The sequence below is a fragment of the Triturus cristatus genome, chromosome 4_1 (assembly GCF_964204655.1).
Source record: "Triturus cristatus chromosome 4_1, aTriCri1.1, whole genome shotgun sequence".
NCBI classification, from domain to species: Eukaryota; Metazoa; Chordata; class Amphibia; order Caudata; family Salamandridae; genus Triturus; species Triturus cristatus.
Window position 1 is genome coordinate 84,354,252 of NC_140585.1, and position 14,087 is coordinate 84,368,338.

The window sequence follows — 14,087 nt, forward strand, 5'->3', positions numbered from 1 at the left end:
ACCCTACCAGCTTTCAGAAAACATCTCAATACTCACCTGATGCATACATGACACAGACTACCAGCATTCAGAAAACAACTCAATACTCACCTTTTACATACATAACACAGCCTACCAGCTTTCAGAAAACAACTCAATACTCACCTGATGCATACATGACACAGCCTACCAGCTTTCAGAAAACATCTCAATACTCACCTGATGCATACATGACACAGACTACCAGCATTCAGAAAACAACTCAATACTCACCCGTTACATACATGGCCCACCCTACCAGCTTTCAGAAAACATCTCAATGCTCACCTGATGCATACATGACACAGACTACCAGCTTTCAGAAAACAACTCAATACTCACCTGATGCATACATGACACAGACTACCAGCATTCAGAAAACAACTCAATACTCACTTGTTAGATACATGGCCCAACCTACCAGCTTTCAGAAAACAACTCAATACTCACCTTTTACATACATGACACAGCCTACCAGTTTTCAGAAAACAACTCAATACTCACCTGATACATACATGACACAGCCTACCAGCTTTCAGAAAACAAGTCAATACTCACCCGTTACATACTTGGCCCAACCTACCAGCTTTCAGAAAACAACTCAATACTCACCTTTTACATACATAACACAGCCTACCAGCTTTCAGAAAACACCTCATTATTCACTTGATGCATACATGTTCCAAACATACCACCTTTTGGTGTGTCACAGTCTGTGTGTGTTTGGTGGTGGTGGAGGGGGCAGTTCCAGGTGCCACGCCTCTGCACAGCGCACAATTATTGTAAAATAAGAGTTGTACCGTGATCCGCCTTCCAGGTTTGCCATTCTGCTTCCAGGAATCCAGCCGCCAGAGCACAGGAGAGCAGTGATGCCAGCAGCGCCGCGAGCCTCTGTGTGTGCATCCTGTGAAACACAAGAGAGTGAAACACGAATACAATCTCCTGTGCATGCAGCACAGTGCTTCGCTAATGAACTAAGTAACATAACCTAATGAATTTTCCATGTTAAACATGTCTTTTGCACCCCATGTGTTTACTACCAATTTAGGCTAAGAAAGAAACTGGAATGCTGTGCTTTGGAGGAAAGAAAGCCTTTATTGGAGAGTACAAAGATGGCACGCAGTTTTTAAAAGTGGTTTAAGGTTGTTATGACAAGTGCTTGTTTAGGTCTAGCCTATAGCGGCGGCGTGCATGCTCTGCTCCCTTTGCGAGGCATGCAGTAATGGAGTATGCAGTGGAAGCTCCGCCCACTCTCCGCCTATGTTTTTAATTATCTTGTCTCATTGTCTTTCGTAAATGCTGCCTTCTGATTGATTAGGGGGCTTGTTAGTCCCTCCCTATCATGGCCATGTCGTCATTTGTACCCTTCCATGGCTACTGGCCTCTTTACTTCGAGTGTTACTCATTAGGGTACGTGTTATTTAGACTGTGAGCACCACTTTGTCGGTGTCTTCTTGCCCCCTTCTCCCCCCCTCCCCCTGCCCGCACACCCGTTGTCCATGCTCCCCTCCCCTCCCATTTTCTTTAATGCAATGCAATAGGTGTTGCAGAAGTGCAAGTTCTATTGCATTTCAAATGCTTGTTTTGTAATTCTAGGCTCTATCATCCCTGCCTCAAACTCCTCCTCCCGTCTGACTGATCTTACCCTGTGCCCGGTGCCCTGGTTCATCAGCATTCGCTTCACTTTGACTTTCTTTTCACTTGTATTCTGACGTCATTGCTCTGGACAGTGTATGTTTGAATCAAGAGCATCAAACACACAAAACAAAAGGTGATGGGAGGAATGCTTGCAATAAGTCTAACTGCTGGTAATAGCTCGAGGTACCATCCCAAGCCACTGCTCTTTCGCCCAGCCATATGCCATATGCAAACCAGACATGACCCTCATCCAATGGGAACAGTGCAGCCTGAGCTGCCAGGCCATGTGCTCCTGAATATGATAGGCTGAAATGTGGCCTGAGTGACTGCCGGGGACTAGACCTCATTCAAGCCTTGCAGCCATCACTTTCAGTTCTCCATGCTGAGCAGGAAGCATGTCAGAGGACATGTGCCTGATATGGGTTCATTTGCAGTGTGCATCTGGGCAGATCAGACTAAACGCGATGGCATAAATGCTTCCATCTAAACAGCGTAAACCACTAGCAATTGATCGGGGTATCATTCCAATCCATCATTTTTCATCGACTGTGCCATTCTACATTCTACAGAGAGGCCTCTTATTCTGACTGATCCCCTGGGGGGCAGGGTCTGTACTGATTTGAATAAGTCATGCCTCAGCCTAGAGTGGCAGAGCGGGTAAAAAGCGATTGAATGGAATGTTTCCCATAGGCGGTGTCAGTGGTTTAGATTCTTCAGAAACATGTGTCCTACTATCTTGTGTGTGTTTGATGGAACGCCCTGAGCGGCTGAGACTATGACAGACGCGGGTCCCGTGCTCAGCGTGCCCCGAGTCCATGCCGTACCTCACTTCTAGAGCCAATGCCACTCTGAGGCCACCAGTTACACACAAGGGTGTCGACGTCATACACTGGAATAAAAAATTGGATCACAAAGAACCCGGATGACCTAGTACCATTAAAAACTAATACAAAATGCCACCTCTGGAGAAAACCCCTTGGTTCTCACAAAAGTTAAGGCCACTCAAAAAAGAATGTAAAAAGTATAAAAGGAAACATAGAGTTAAATATGATGATATAAGTAAACAGACCTATAAAGCATCTCTAAAGAAAATATCATCAAGCCATCTGGAGAGCCCCCGCGAATAATTTCACAGATAGGATCCAGCATTCGTTCAACTCCTCAAGAGAGGTTTACAAAACAGTGAATCCCTTTCTAAATTATGATATGCCAGGAACAGGGGCTCGCGCATCAACAGAACGCTGTGAATCTCTTCTGCATCACTTTCTAGGGAAAGCGAAGGCCATTTATGGCAATCTATCAGGCTCACCAGAATATACGGATAGTGCAGACTACAGATTAGGAGCCAGCAACAGCAAATCAGTACTGTCTGCTTTCCAGCAACTGCCCATAGAGGGTGCAATGGCTGTGGGAACCTCAATTAAATCAGGCTCACCGCCTGACCCAGCTCATTGACATTCTGCTGAGAGGGGGCAATGTGAGGCTCACCACCCCGACCGCCCTGTATAATCTTTCCCTGAAGAACTGTAGTGTTCCAGAGGAATGGAAGCCCGCTATCCTCCGCTCACTACTTAAGAAACCTAATTTAGATCCTGAGATGAAAGGTAATTATAGACCCATTTCCCTACTGCCTGACGTTAGCAAAATTCTAGAAAAAACAATCCATAGGTACATCTCAGATCAATTGTAAACCAACAATATTGTTCCTCCTACCCAGACAGGTTCCCATGCTGTTAGCAGCACAGAAACAGCTCTTTCGAGGGCCACAGAGGATCTCAAAATGATCATGGACCAGGGTGGATCAGCGGCACTGATCCTCCTGGACCTCAGTGCCGCCTTTGATACGGTTTCCTACCCTATTCTTCTGCACAAGAAAGGCCCTCAGGTGGCTTGCCTCAATTTTGGACAAACGCAGTTTCAGAGTAGCGTGGGCCGTTTTCTGTTGTCCAGCGTCAGCTGTACTGTGGAGTTCCTCAGGGCTCGTCAGAGCCTTACACCTTTTAAAATGTATGTCCTCCTGTTATCAAATATCATCTGTCCATTTGGTTTTAGGATGGTATCTTACGCGGATGATACCCAGCGGATTGCCACACTGGCACCAGACATGGACTCTATTTCTGTGAGATTTAGCTGCTTAGAAAAGGTGTCTGAGTGGATGGCAACCAGTTGCTTGAAGATGAACGGCGAAAAAACTGAGGTTTTGGCACTAGGGAACAAACCAAAGCTCTGGGATCAGACCATCTGGCCATCTCCTCCAGGAGAATGTCCAGTCCAAAGTCAGAAGTAAAAGCCTAGGGAGGATCCTGGACAATCAGCTATCCAGAGAACCCGGAGAAAATAACAAACTCCTACAAAGTCCAGCCACACTTGGTTTGCACCACTTGAATAATTACATCGGGGCATATCAGCAAGGGGCGGCGATAATTATCACTAAGTGCGCTTATCGCAAGGATAATTATCGCCGGCTATCGCTGGATTTTTTCGCTGAGATAGCGCGCTATCAGCGACACTTTTATCCAAAGCGAAAAAATTCCAAGTGCAAGCTGCCAAATGTGTGATTATCGCTGGAAATCCAGCGATAATTGCTCAATGTTTGGCGATAGCTGGATAATAGGGTAGGGCCGACTTAGCCATTATATCCACCTTCCATTGGATATAATGGCTAAGTCAGACTGAAAGCAGGCGTAAGGAAAGTAGCGATAACCACGGTGAGCGCTACTTTTCTTATCGCTACGCAGGTTAGCGAGCAGCTTACTGATAGGAGAAATGTCTGTTAGCGACATTCCTCACGTTATTTTGGGGAGGAACGCCCACTTTGCATCTCACCAGAGATGCAAAGCTGGGCGTTAAGGGAAAGGGCGCTGAGGCATGGATTCACGCGATTGTGTGACCTTGCTGATAGTGCGATAGAATTATCGCCGCTTTTCGCCCGAAAGCGGACGCTAAAGCGGCGATAATTTTATCGCGGCGCCTTGATGATATGCCCCTTAGTCTTTGATATTGTTAGTTATCTGTTTCAAGGTTGTGCTTACATTGATTATGTCAATGTGTACATTGTTGTATTGTCTGTTATGCTATGTATGTTTCATTATTGCTGCTTATGTCTGATTTTTTAACTTTATATGAATAAAATGAAATATTTTTAACTGATTTTTTGTTGTACACTGATCCTATGTAGATACTAGCCTGTTATGTCTAGGACTTGATTTCCGCATGGTCCACAGTTGCTAATTAGTTAACAATCAGCCGGCCATGGCCTCCCAAGCAAAGAAGGTGGCTAGCAGCTGTTTTGACTTGAGTGCCCTGAAAAAGGTCCTGAACTGGCTCCCAAAAGAATCCCGTAGAATCGCGATTCAAGGCTTGATCCTGTCTCGCCTTCATTACGGCACTTCGCTTCATTTAGACAGTACTAAATCAGTGACTAAAAATCCTCAGATTATCCAGCTGCTGCCCGGATACTGTTAGACATTCAGAAAATACATTCGGTAGGTGCTGCGCTCAAAACTCTTCACTGGCTGCCCATACGCTGCAGGGTACAATTCAATGCACCATGCATCATACATCGGGCAAAGCACAACACAGGTCCTTCTGTTCTCCAGCAATGGGCACTGCCTACCATGCCAACAGGGAGCTGAGGTCAAACAACCTTGAGCTGCTCATTGACTCAAAAATTAAAAGAGCCAGGAGCGGAGGTCGGTCTTTGACTGACCCATCACCCGAGCTCTGGCACGCTCTCTCAAAATGACAATGTCATGAATTTCAGAAAAAAGAAAAGATGCATCTCTTCCCGTAATCTTTTCTAGTTCTTTAATGTACTCACTCCATCCACTCCAATAGCGATAGAAAGCTCGATGTCCGGGTGCCACGTGCTTTATAACATCGGTGAATAGAATCAGTGGTCGAAGTGGGGAAAAAAAAGTAGGGGAACTGTGGGCGGAGACTCAGGGGGCGGGAATAACCCAAGGATTGGATTAGTGGGCGGAGTCGGAGGTGTGGCTAGAAATAGCAAAACATACCAATTTTTGAACGTTTGGCATTTCACTGACCAGTTACAGCTTATAACGTTATTTAATTCAAAGAATCAATAAACATGTTTATTTGAGGTTTAATATATAAGTTGTTTATATTTAATTCATTTACAATGTGGGACATGTTTCCAATCACAGATTATTCCAAATACGCTTATAAGTGGAATCATAAGCCATTTGTCTCCGAGCCATGCAGTTTCTTTCATCTGCACTTCTCCTCCCTTTTTCTAACCATTTCTGAACATAAAATTCAGGTTTAAATTCTATGACAGGTGGCCCCACGATATTTATGAACATTGTAGAAGACAGACGATTGATTGATATTCTGTTCCGCAGTGGTGTGAGCACATCATTCATTACACTAAAGCCCCGTTCACATTCAGCAGTTGAGGTACAAAAGTTGTTTATAATGTGCAGTAATGGTTTCAGGCTTTCAGAGATGCAATTTTTATTTTGTTTGTACTCTCTGAAACCAAGGATGTACTGCCTGGTATCAAATACATGCAACCTGCTACAAAGGTTTTGTAATTCTCCCTCACCGTATAAGATGTCTACTGGATCTAGCCAATAAACTGGTTGTAGGAGTTTCATTCTATGTACTAACTCTTTGTATTCTATTTCATCATTGTTTGTGGTTGTGCATCTAGAAACATTTGATGCATTAGACATTGTCATCCTTTTTCTCAGGTTATTTGCTAAGCTCCTAAAGGACTGTGCCCTATTGATGCTAACACAGCCTTTGTTCTGTTGCAGTCCTACACCAGCAAACTGCATCCGTTCAGCAGCATCTAATGCAGTTGTAGCAAACAAAGGGCCCAGGTGCATCAGCCATTGATTCAAACACTAAAATCTGCATCTGTATTGAACGATCGGCCTCATATATGGTCATATCACGCCGCTGCTGCCTTCTGGATAGGTCACCCAATTCTGTGAGAGCATCATATAAAATGCCCATATTTTCAACAAACACCAGGGAGGTTAATAAACGGTTTAAACCAGCATATTTCCTCTGCTCAATGTCACTCCTCGTTGAGTCTTCGGAAGATTCCATGAAATGTTTACTAAGTCCTTTGTAGTTATTCCAAACAGCTCTCACAGATCTTTCACTTGAGGACACCCAACGTACATCTAGCACCTTTCCAATTGCCAGAAGTCTTACTTCTACCTCCAGAGCACATTCCCCAAGCTCTCTCTGATTTTTCGGAGAGGCATGGTAGGTGGTATATAGTTTATCAAAAAAAAATTTGAGCTGATTAATGCCTGCGACTTCTTTACAAACATCACCCACAGCAAGCTCCAGCTTGTGGTTAGCACAGTGCCATACACTCAACTGTGGATATTTCAGTTTCAGAAGAGTTGCCACACCGGATTTCCTACCTATCATATTGGAAGCACCATCTGTTACAAGCTGAACCAAATGACTTTGTAAATACTCATCAGTAAAACCGTGTCTCTCTAAGCATGCAAGTAAGGTATCTAAGATTAGATCTGCTGCTGTGCTTGGCAACTCAACAAGGTCCAAGAAAAAGGTCAGTGGCACATTGTGTTTATCAATACATGCTCTTACACAGATAATTAGTGTGGTCAATTTACTATTTGTGAGCTTAGGGACATATTTATGGGAATGGTGGCGCAGGGCAGCACAGCAAGTTACTTTGCTGCGCTGCCCTGCGTCACAGGGAAAGGGCGGGAATGTGCCGTATTTATCCAATATGGTGCATTCCGGTCTTTTCCCCCTGCACTGGCGCCATTTCGACAGCCTAGCTTCAACGCAGGCACACTTGCCCCATGGTGCAAGGGTGCCTCCTTTGCGTGCAGGATTGTTTTTGTGCAGGAAGGGGCACCTTCCTGTACAAAAACAATCTTGAGAGGCTTTTTCATCTTTCTATGTGGGCTGCAGAATAAAGCACAGTTTGAAAGAAGAAAAAGCAAGGAGAAATAAAGATATTTCTCCTAGTTATGCCTCCTCTGGGGCAGCGCAAGATTTTGCTGCATTCCCAGGATTACAAGTCCTTGTAAATCTATGAATGCGCCAAAAACCGTGGGAGTTGTGTGGGAGACTTTTATTATTGCAGGAAAACTACTGCGTGACAAAGCCACTGCTGCTCTAGGGTGTGCTGCTTTGTAGACCTGCCCGCAAGACTGGTGGTGAACCTGGGTATGAATTGTGGTGGACAGGGCTTCAAGTTTACCCAACTGGCCACCGGTAGGGTTCACCTGCTGGTGCTAAGAGACCAGGGCTTCTAAGGTCTAGTGGGGCCTTCTAAAGTCTATCATGGGTGCTCCCTCAGGAGTGGTCTGATGGACAAGGCATGAAGGCTGAACCAGGTTCCCCAGTTCCAAATTTGGTAGCTCTGGCCATAATGCCACATCCTATCCCCACCGAACACCCTTCTGCCCCACTGAGTGAAACTCGCACTGTCTTCACCTACAACCCAATTCTGCCCCATTATAAGCACCTGGATGTGACTCATTTCAAATTATGCAGTGCCTGAAAAAAAGTAACAACATTCTGAGAAAAGCAAATACTCATAGGGAATGCAGGATTATGTAAAGCATGCAAAATATAAGCAGGAACGACATGTTACCTTAATGCTTTTACTCTCGTTCAGAAATCAATGAGTAATTTTTGTCTCAAACATTGAGGACATGAATATAGGGCTCCTCCTGTACACATGTGTTAAGCAGGGCTCAGAGACAAAGGAACTCTTCAAGAGAATCTGATCTGACTCACGGAAACCCACAAGGGCTCCTTCTTATCCACAAATTGTCCACTCTTGATTGTCAGCGCCAGGATGCCCGTTAGGTGAGAGTGCGCTTTACAAGTGAGATAAATAAATAAATAATTCTTATTCATGTCAGCCAGCTAGCTGCTCAAACATAGTATAGCACATATGTATTCAAGTGTCCTGCAAAGAAGAATGAGTGCGAGTAAGTAAATGTGGGTGTGAATGATTGAGTGCCTGAATGTAACTGAGCATGTGTGAAAGAGTGTATGTCGATGAAAGTGAGAGAAAGTGAGTGAGAAGGAGTCACGTAGAGTAAGTGAAACTGTAAGTTAGAATGAGGTAATCAGAGTAGGAAAAAGTGGTGAGACTGAGTGAGTGAGAATGTGATACCGAATGTTGAAGAGTGAGTGCAAGTGAGCAATTTTGAGTAAAAGGGAAAGTGAATGAGAATGAATAATGGGGGTAGTGAGCCTGAGTGAGATGACATGTGAGCAAGCAGGACAAAACACAGGCTTTGGCAAAGTGGAGGTAAATATTTACTTATGGGAGGAACATATTGTGCATCTTGAAAAAAAATGTGTTCAACTCCTGGGGATGTTGTCTTGGCACAGTAATGGCTTTTGAGAGAATTTGTGTAAAAATGGGGTGTTGAAAATAAAATGCAGTATTTGACCCTATAGTTTTTTTTTCAAAATTATCTTGGGAGTAGCAACACCCAGACTGCAAATCCTCCGGGCCCTCCTTTATCTCTTCTTAGTCTTACAAGGCCCAGTAAATCACACTCTTTTCCAAATCTCTTTCTAAATATTATCACTCTCAAAAACAGTTTTTTCTATGTAATTTTCCTTTGATGGGAAGAGGAGGTTTCTGAGGTGGTAGTATCAGGCAAGTGACACTACTTGGGCTCCCTCTGTTCGAGCCAACATGGAGGATCCCTCTTCATTGCTACCTCCACCTGACCCCAGACTCCGCAATGCACTCCCTTACAGGCTTGATTATCCACTCCTCCTCTCCAGTGCACCTTATCTCACAGCTGACCTTGGGCCCCAACCCATATGAGGCACCATTGGGCTCCACTTTCATTTTTCCCGGTAAAAACATTAGTAAAATCACCTTCAAACTTAAAACATTGAATATAGCAGTAAATATAATTAGCACACACTTTAAAGTATGTTCCACAGTAGCCCTTATGACCCGACTGCTAATTAAATAAACAAAAACAGAAAGGCCATGACAAGGCCGGCTTTAGCGCTGATGCGAAAGTCTTTTTTGGCGCCACACCAATAATCACTGCCATACGCCACAAGTGCTCCTCATCTCCCCATAGCCCCTCCCCCTCATGACCTCCTCGGATCCCCTCACTGCCACCCTCCACCAGTGCCCCTCATTTCTCTGTAGCCCCTCCCCCTCATGACCTTCTCCTCAGAATCCCTCACTACCATCCTCCAGCAGTTCCCCTCATCTCTCCCTAGCTCCCCCCTTCCCCCATGACCTCTTCCTCGGATTCCCTCACTGCCACCCTCCAACAGTGCCCCTCATCGCTCCATAGCCACTCCCACTACCTCCTCCTCGGATTCCCTCACTGCCACCCTCCAACAGTGCCCCTCATCTTTATGTAGCCCCTCTCTCATATGCATTTCATTTGTTGTGTAGCGCTACTCATTTCAGTGTAGTGTGTGTCAGTACTTTACACCACGCACACATTATACAGAGACAACGAATCATACAAGTATGTAAATCAGCCTACAGGGAATGTCACATAAGCCAATGAGGATTACAAGGTGTATGAATCACATGTCATCCATACTGGTGGGCAGTTATTTTAAGAGGGTTTGGTCTGGAGAAGCACAAACTCAGGATTTAAAGAGTACTCCAGTGGTTAGGGGTTGGCTTTACTGATAAAAATGTATATCTGCCCAAAGATACTCATTTTAGCAACATTAGAATAATGAAAGACTGGGGAAGTTCTAACTATATCACAAAACAAAAACGCGAAGTTCTAACTATATCATTCAGGTTTGCATACAGCTCTTTGATGACAGTTCATTGGTCACTGTCCTATGTTAGGATTGTAACTTCTGAACTGCAAGTAACACAAGGATCTCTGTCACAATGACAGTAACCCACTGAGCTGCCCTCAACCACTAACAGAGAAATGATTGCTCTCCAGCAGGATCATTAATCCCCAGCGTTATCTGGGCATTTTTTTTATTGTCCTATTGTCCTGCATCAGCCATGATAATGATAAAAACGGATTAAATGAAGCACAGACAAAGTACATGTCCTCCTGCGCCTGTGCAGATTTTTAAAAAAAACAAATAGTGACACATTCTCCTACCTACTCCATGAGTCAAACTTTGTGTCACAGCCTGACGTGATAAGTTGCTGCAGGGGTCAGGAAAGGTGAATCAAAATAAACAAACTTCTTTTCTCCTGCGCTGCATAGAACAAGAATATCCACGCAGCAGGGCAGTAGGCAAAGGTTACCGCGGCCAAAGAAAGGATTTGTCGCCTTTCGCCATGCCCCTGTTGGAGATGAAGGGGTGAAAAAATAAACAAAGCCTCGTTAACATGTAAATGGTCTTTTAAAGACCTGTGAAGTACTCAGGTACGGCTGCGATAATCTCTGAAACTGTCTGTGTGTGAAGCACTTTGAGCCCCATGGCGTTTCGCGCCTGCCTTCAAGCCCTTACTAGAACCGGGCCTGAATTAGGGCAGTCCCGGGACGCTTTTTTTAAATCAAGAAGTAGGGGAACGGACTAGCATAATTTTTAAAAGTAGGGGCACGCCGTGCCCTTCCGTTCCCCCCCACTTCTAACACTGAATAGAATGAATACAATTTGGGTTGCTTGTGGCCCCTTCTAGCAGGGGCCTTTGCTCGCGCTACAACATGGAACTTGTGCTCCCTTCTGGTGGGGGCCTTGCCTGGCAGTTCAAAATGGATTCTTCTAAAGGGAAGCAGGGTCAGGCCTTATTTGCATAAGGCAGGCCTTTGTCTAGAGTGGAAAGATGCGTGGCCAATAATGGGTTGGAATGCTCCCCGGATGAATTCCCAGTGATCTAGACTGTTTGCAAGCTTTCCTCCCACTATATTCTGCGTCTTTGTATTTAAAGGCTTGTCAGAGCCACACTTACATCTCACCACCCTGAAGGCAGAAGCATGCAAGACTTAGAACGAGAAGTGCCTGGTGCCAGGGCGGATGACATGCCCTAGCATGAGGCGCTTTAGATGGTGGCAATATAAGGCTGTCTCGGTTACACAATTTACTGTGCTATGTAATACAAATCTAAAGTCCCGCAAATATCCCTCACTTCAGTGACTTTCATGATTATTGATTAGTAAATTAATGCTACAACCGTGAAAACACCTTCTGCACCTCACAACGCATATTACACATCACATACTATGGAGAATAATGCTAAGAGAGTCAGCCTTTTAAAAAACGAACCTATGAGAATAAAAGGTGCTCTACAAGAAAGAAAAGGAAATATGGGAAAGAAAACAAAACAGTAAAATGAGGGACGAAAGGAAGTAATAACGAAAGTTGGAAAGATGAACATAAAAGGGGGATGAAAAGACAATCAGAATAAATGAATGAAAGAGAGAAAGGAAGTAATGAAAACATCGAGGAACTAAGAAATGAGGAAGAATAAAAGAGGAATAATGAAGAGAAAATGAAAAAATACAACATAAGATTGGCATGAAATAAAAGAAAGGAAACGTGAACAATGCAAAGAAAAATGTTAAGTAATAGAATGGAAAGAATGGATACACCATAAAGAAAAAAATATATAAAGGAATCAAAGCGAAAAAACAAAGAAAAAAACGACATATTCAAGGAAATAATGACAAAAGCAAAGCGCAAGAAAGAAAGTTATTGGACACAGAAATATAATTCAGGCGCCTGACATTGGTAATGCTATACATACCTTACTCTGTAGGAAGCCCCCTCTCCGGTGTGCTTTATTGGCAGACTTCAATGCGCATTTGCAACTGAGAGCGCCTTATAAGGCCCCGCCAAGCAGCTCCTGCTCACAGGATTGGCTGGAGGCTTTCTGTGTTATCAGAGACATCACAGAGCGTTGGTTATCAGGCCTGACAAGGCAGCCCCTTTTCAAGAAATAAGAAAATGCCCAGATTGCATCTTTTCCACCATTGGAAAGTCCTTTCAGGGCCAAAATCAGTTGCTTATTTATTTTCTTTCATCAGCCAGAGATTGTAAAGTGTGCAGGTATTGCTTACACAGTGGAGCAAGTGTATTCTATTGTATTGCTTTGTATTTTATTGTTTTGCATTGCCTAGCTTTGTATTGTAGTGCAATGCACTGTATTGTGTTGCATTGTACTGAATGCATTGTATTTTATTGATTTATATTGCATTGCATTGCATCATATTGCATTGTATTGTATTGTTTTGTATTGTAATGCATTTTATTGTATTGCATTGTATTGTATTGTTTTGTATTGTAATGCATTTTATTGTATTGCATTGTATTGTATTGTTTTGTATTGTAATACATTTTATTGTTTTGCATCGTATTGCATTGTATTGTTTTGTTTTGTATTGTATTGTATTTTATTGTATGGCATTCCATTGCATTGTATTGTATTGTATTGTATTGTAGTGCATTGCTTTGTTTTCTATTGCATTGCATTGTATTTTACTGTATTGCTTTGGATTGTATTGCATTGTATTGTATTGCGATTTGTAAAATGCACAGTAACCTAAAAGGAGCCCTAGGCATCTGGAAGCACCAATGAGCCATCTGAATGGGAGCTATGTTATGCAGTGTACAACAGCGCACCAGGACTGGGAATGTGTTGGCACCAGCGAAAGTCTTTGGGAAAGAAAACATGGAGCCACACTGCCATCTTGTGGTTCATTATGCACATTCTGATTGTAGCTGAACATCTACTTTATCTCTACATGAGATTCATTGGGAAAGCAATCGGAAGTCTCACTGTTTTCGTTCAACTACAGGCGGAATACGGTCAAAAGCAAGCGAGGCACTGCATTCAATTCAGTAAAGAGACAACCAAACCTTAAAACTGATGCGGAGGCAGGACTGCAAAGGATGCATTAGGCTGCAACATGTTTAATACAGAAACAGACAGGCGTAATTGCTGGAGCTTGCTCAAAAATATACCTGTGCTGGCAGAAAAGATGTGGACTAGAGAGGATTTGTGGCAGGTCTCTGGCTACCTCCCTCCATGCTTGTGATGGGGTTGCTATGAGTAATAATGGAACACCTGCTTTTAATAGCCTCGACACCATGTAATGCTGGAGATGCCAGCGGTGCACCTCCAGTTCACAAGAAGAGAGTGGAGGCCTCCGAGCAACACTAGATCCTGAACTTCGGATCACATGCGGGGTCAGCTGCTTCAAATGGCCATCACTTCGAGGTGAACAGACGCTGAATGCAGCATGAGTTGTTAGGGTTCGCCTGCACATCGCTTTCACTGCGTTTGCGAAATCTGGGGCATATTTACAACGAGGCGATAATAAATTATCGCCGCTTTAGCGGCCGTTTTTGGCCAAAAAGCGTCGATAATGTTATCGCTATATTAGAAAGGTCACGCTAACACGTGAAACCTTGCTTTAGCGTGGGGATGTCTAACGCCCAGCTTTGCATCTCTAATGAGATGCAAAGTGGGCGTTCCTGACCTGACATGA

At 43.8% G+C, this 14,087-nt stretch overlaps 1 protein-coding gene across 1 annotated transcript in view; it reads right to left on the bottom strand.

Moving 5' to 3' along the window:
• The window catches only part of LOC146839607 (cathepsin S-like), a 50,058-nt gene extending 37,584 nt beyond the window's left edge, over positions 1 to 12,474 (bottom strand). Inside the window, exons 1-2 of the mRNA XM_085651693.1 lie at positions 12,344 to 12,474; positions 819 to 922 (exon numbers count right to left, since the gene is read on the bottom strand). Of these exons, the coding sequence (XP_085507819.1) occupies positions 819 to 921 (103 nt within the window). The 5' untranslated portion in view covers position 922; positions 12,344 to 12,474. The remainder of the gene's footprint in view (positions 1 to 818; positions 923 to 12,343) is intronic.
• Positions 12,475 to 14,087: the final 1,613 nt, after the last annotated feature.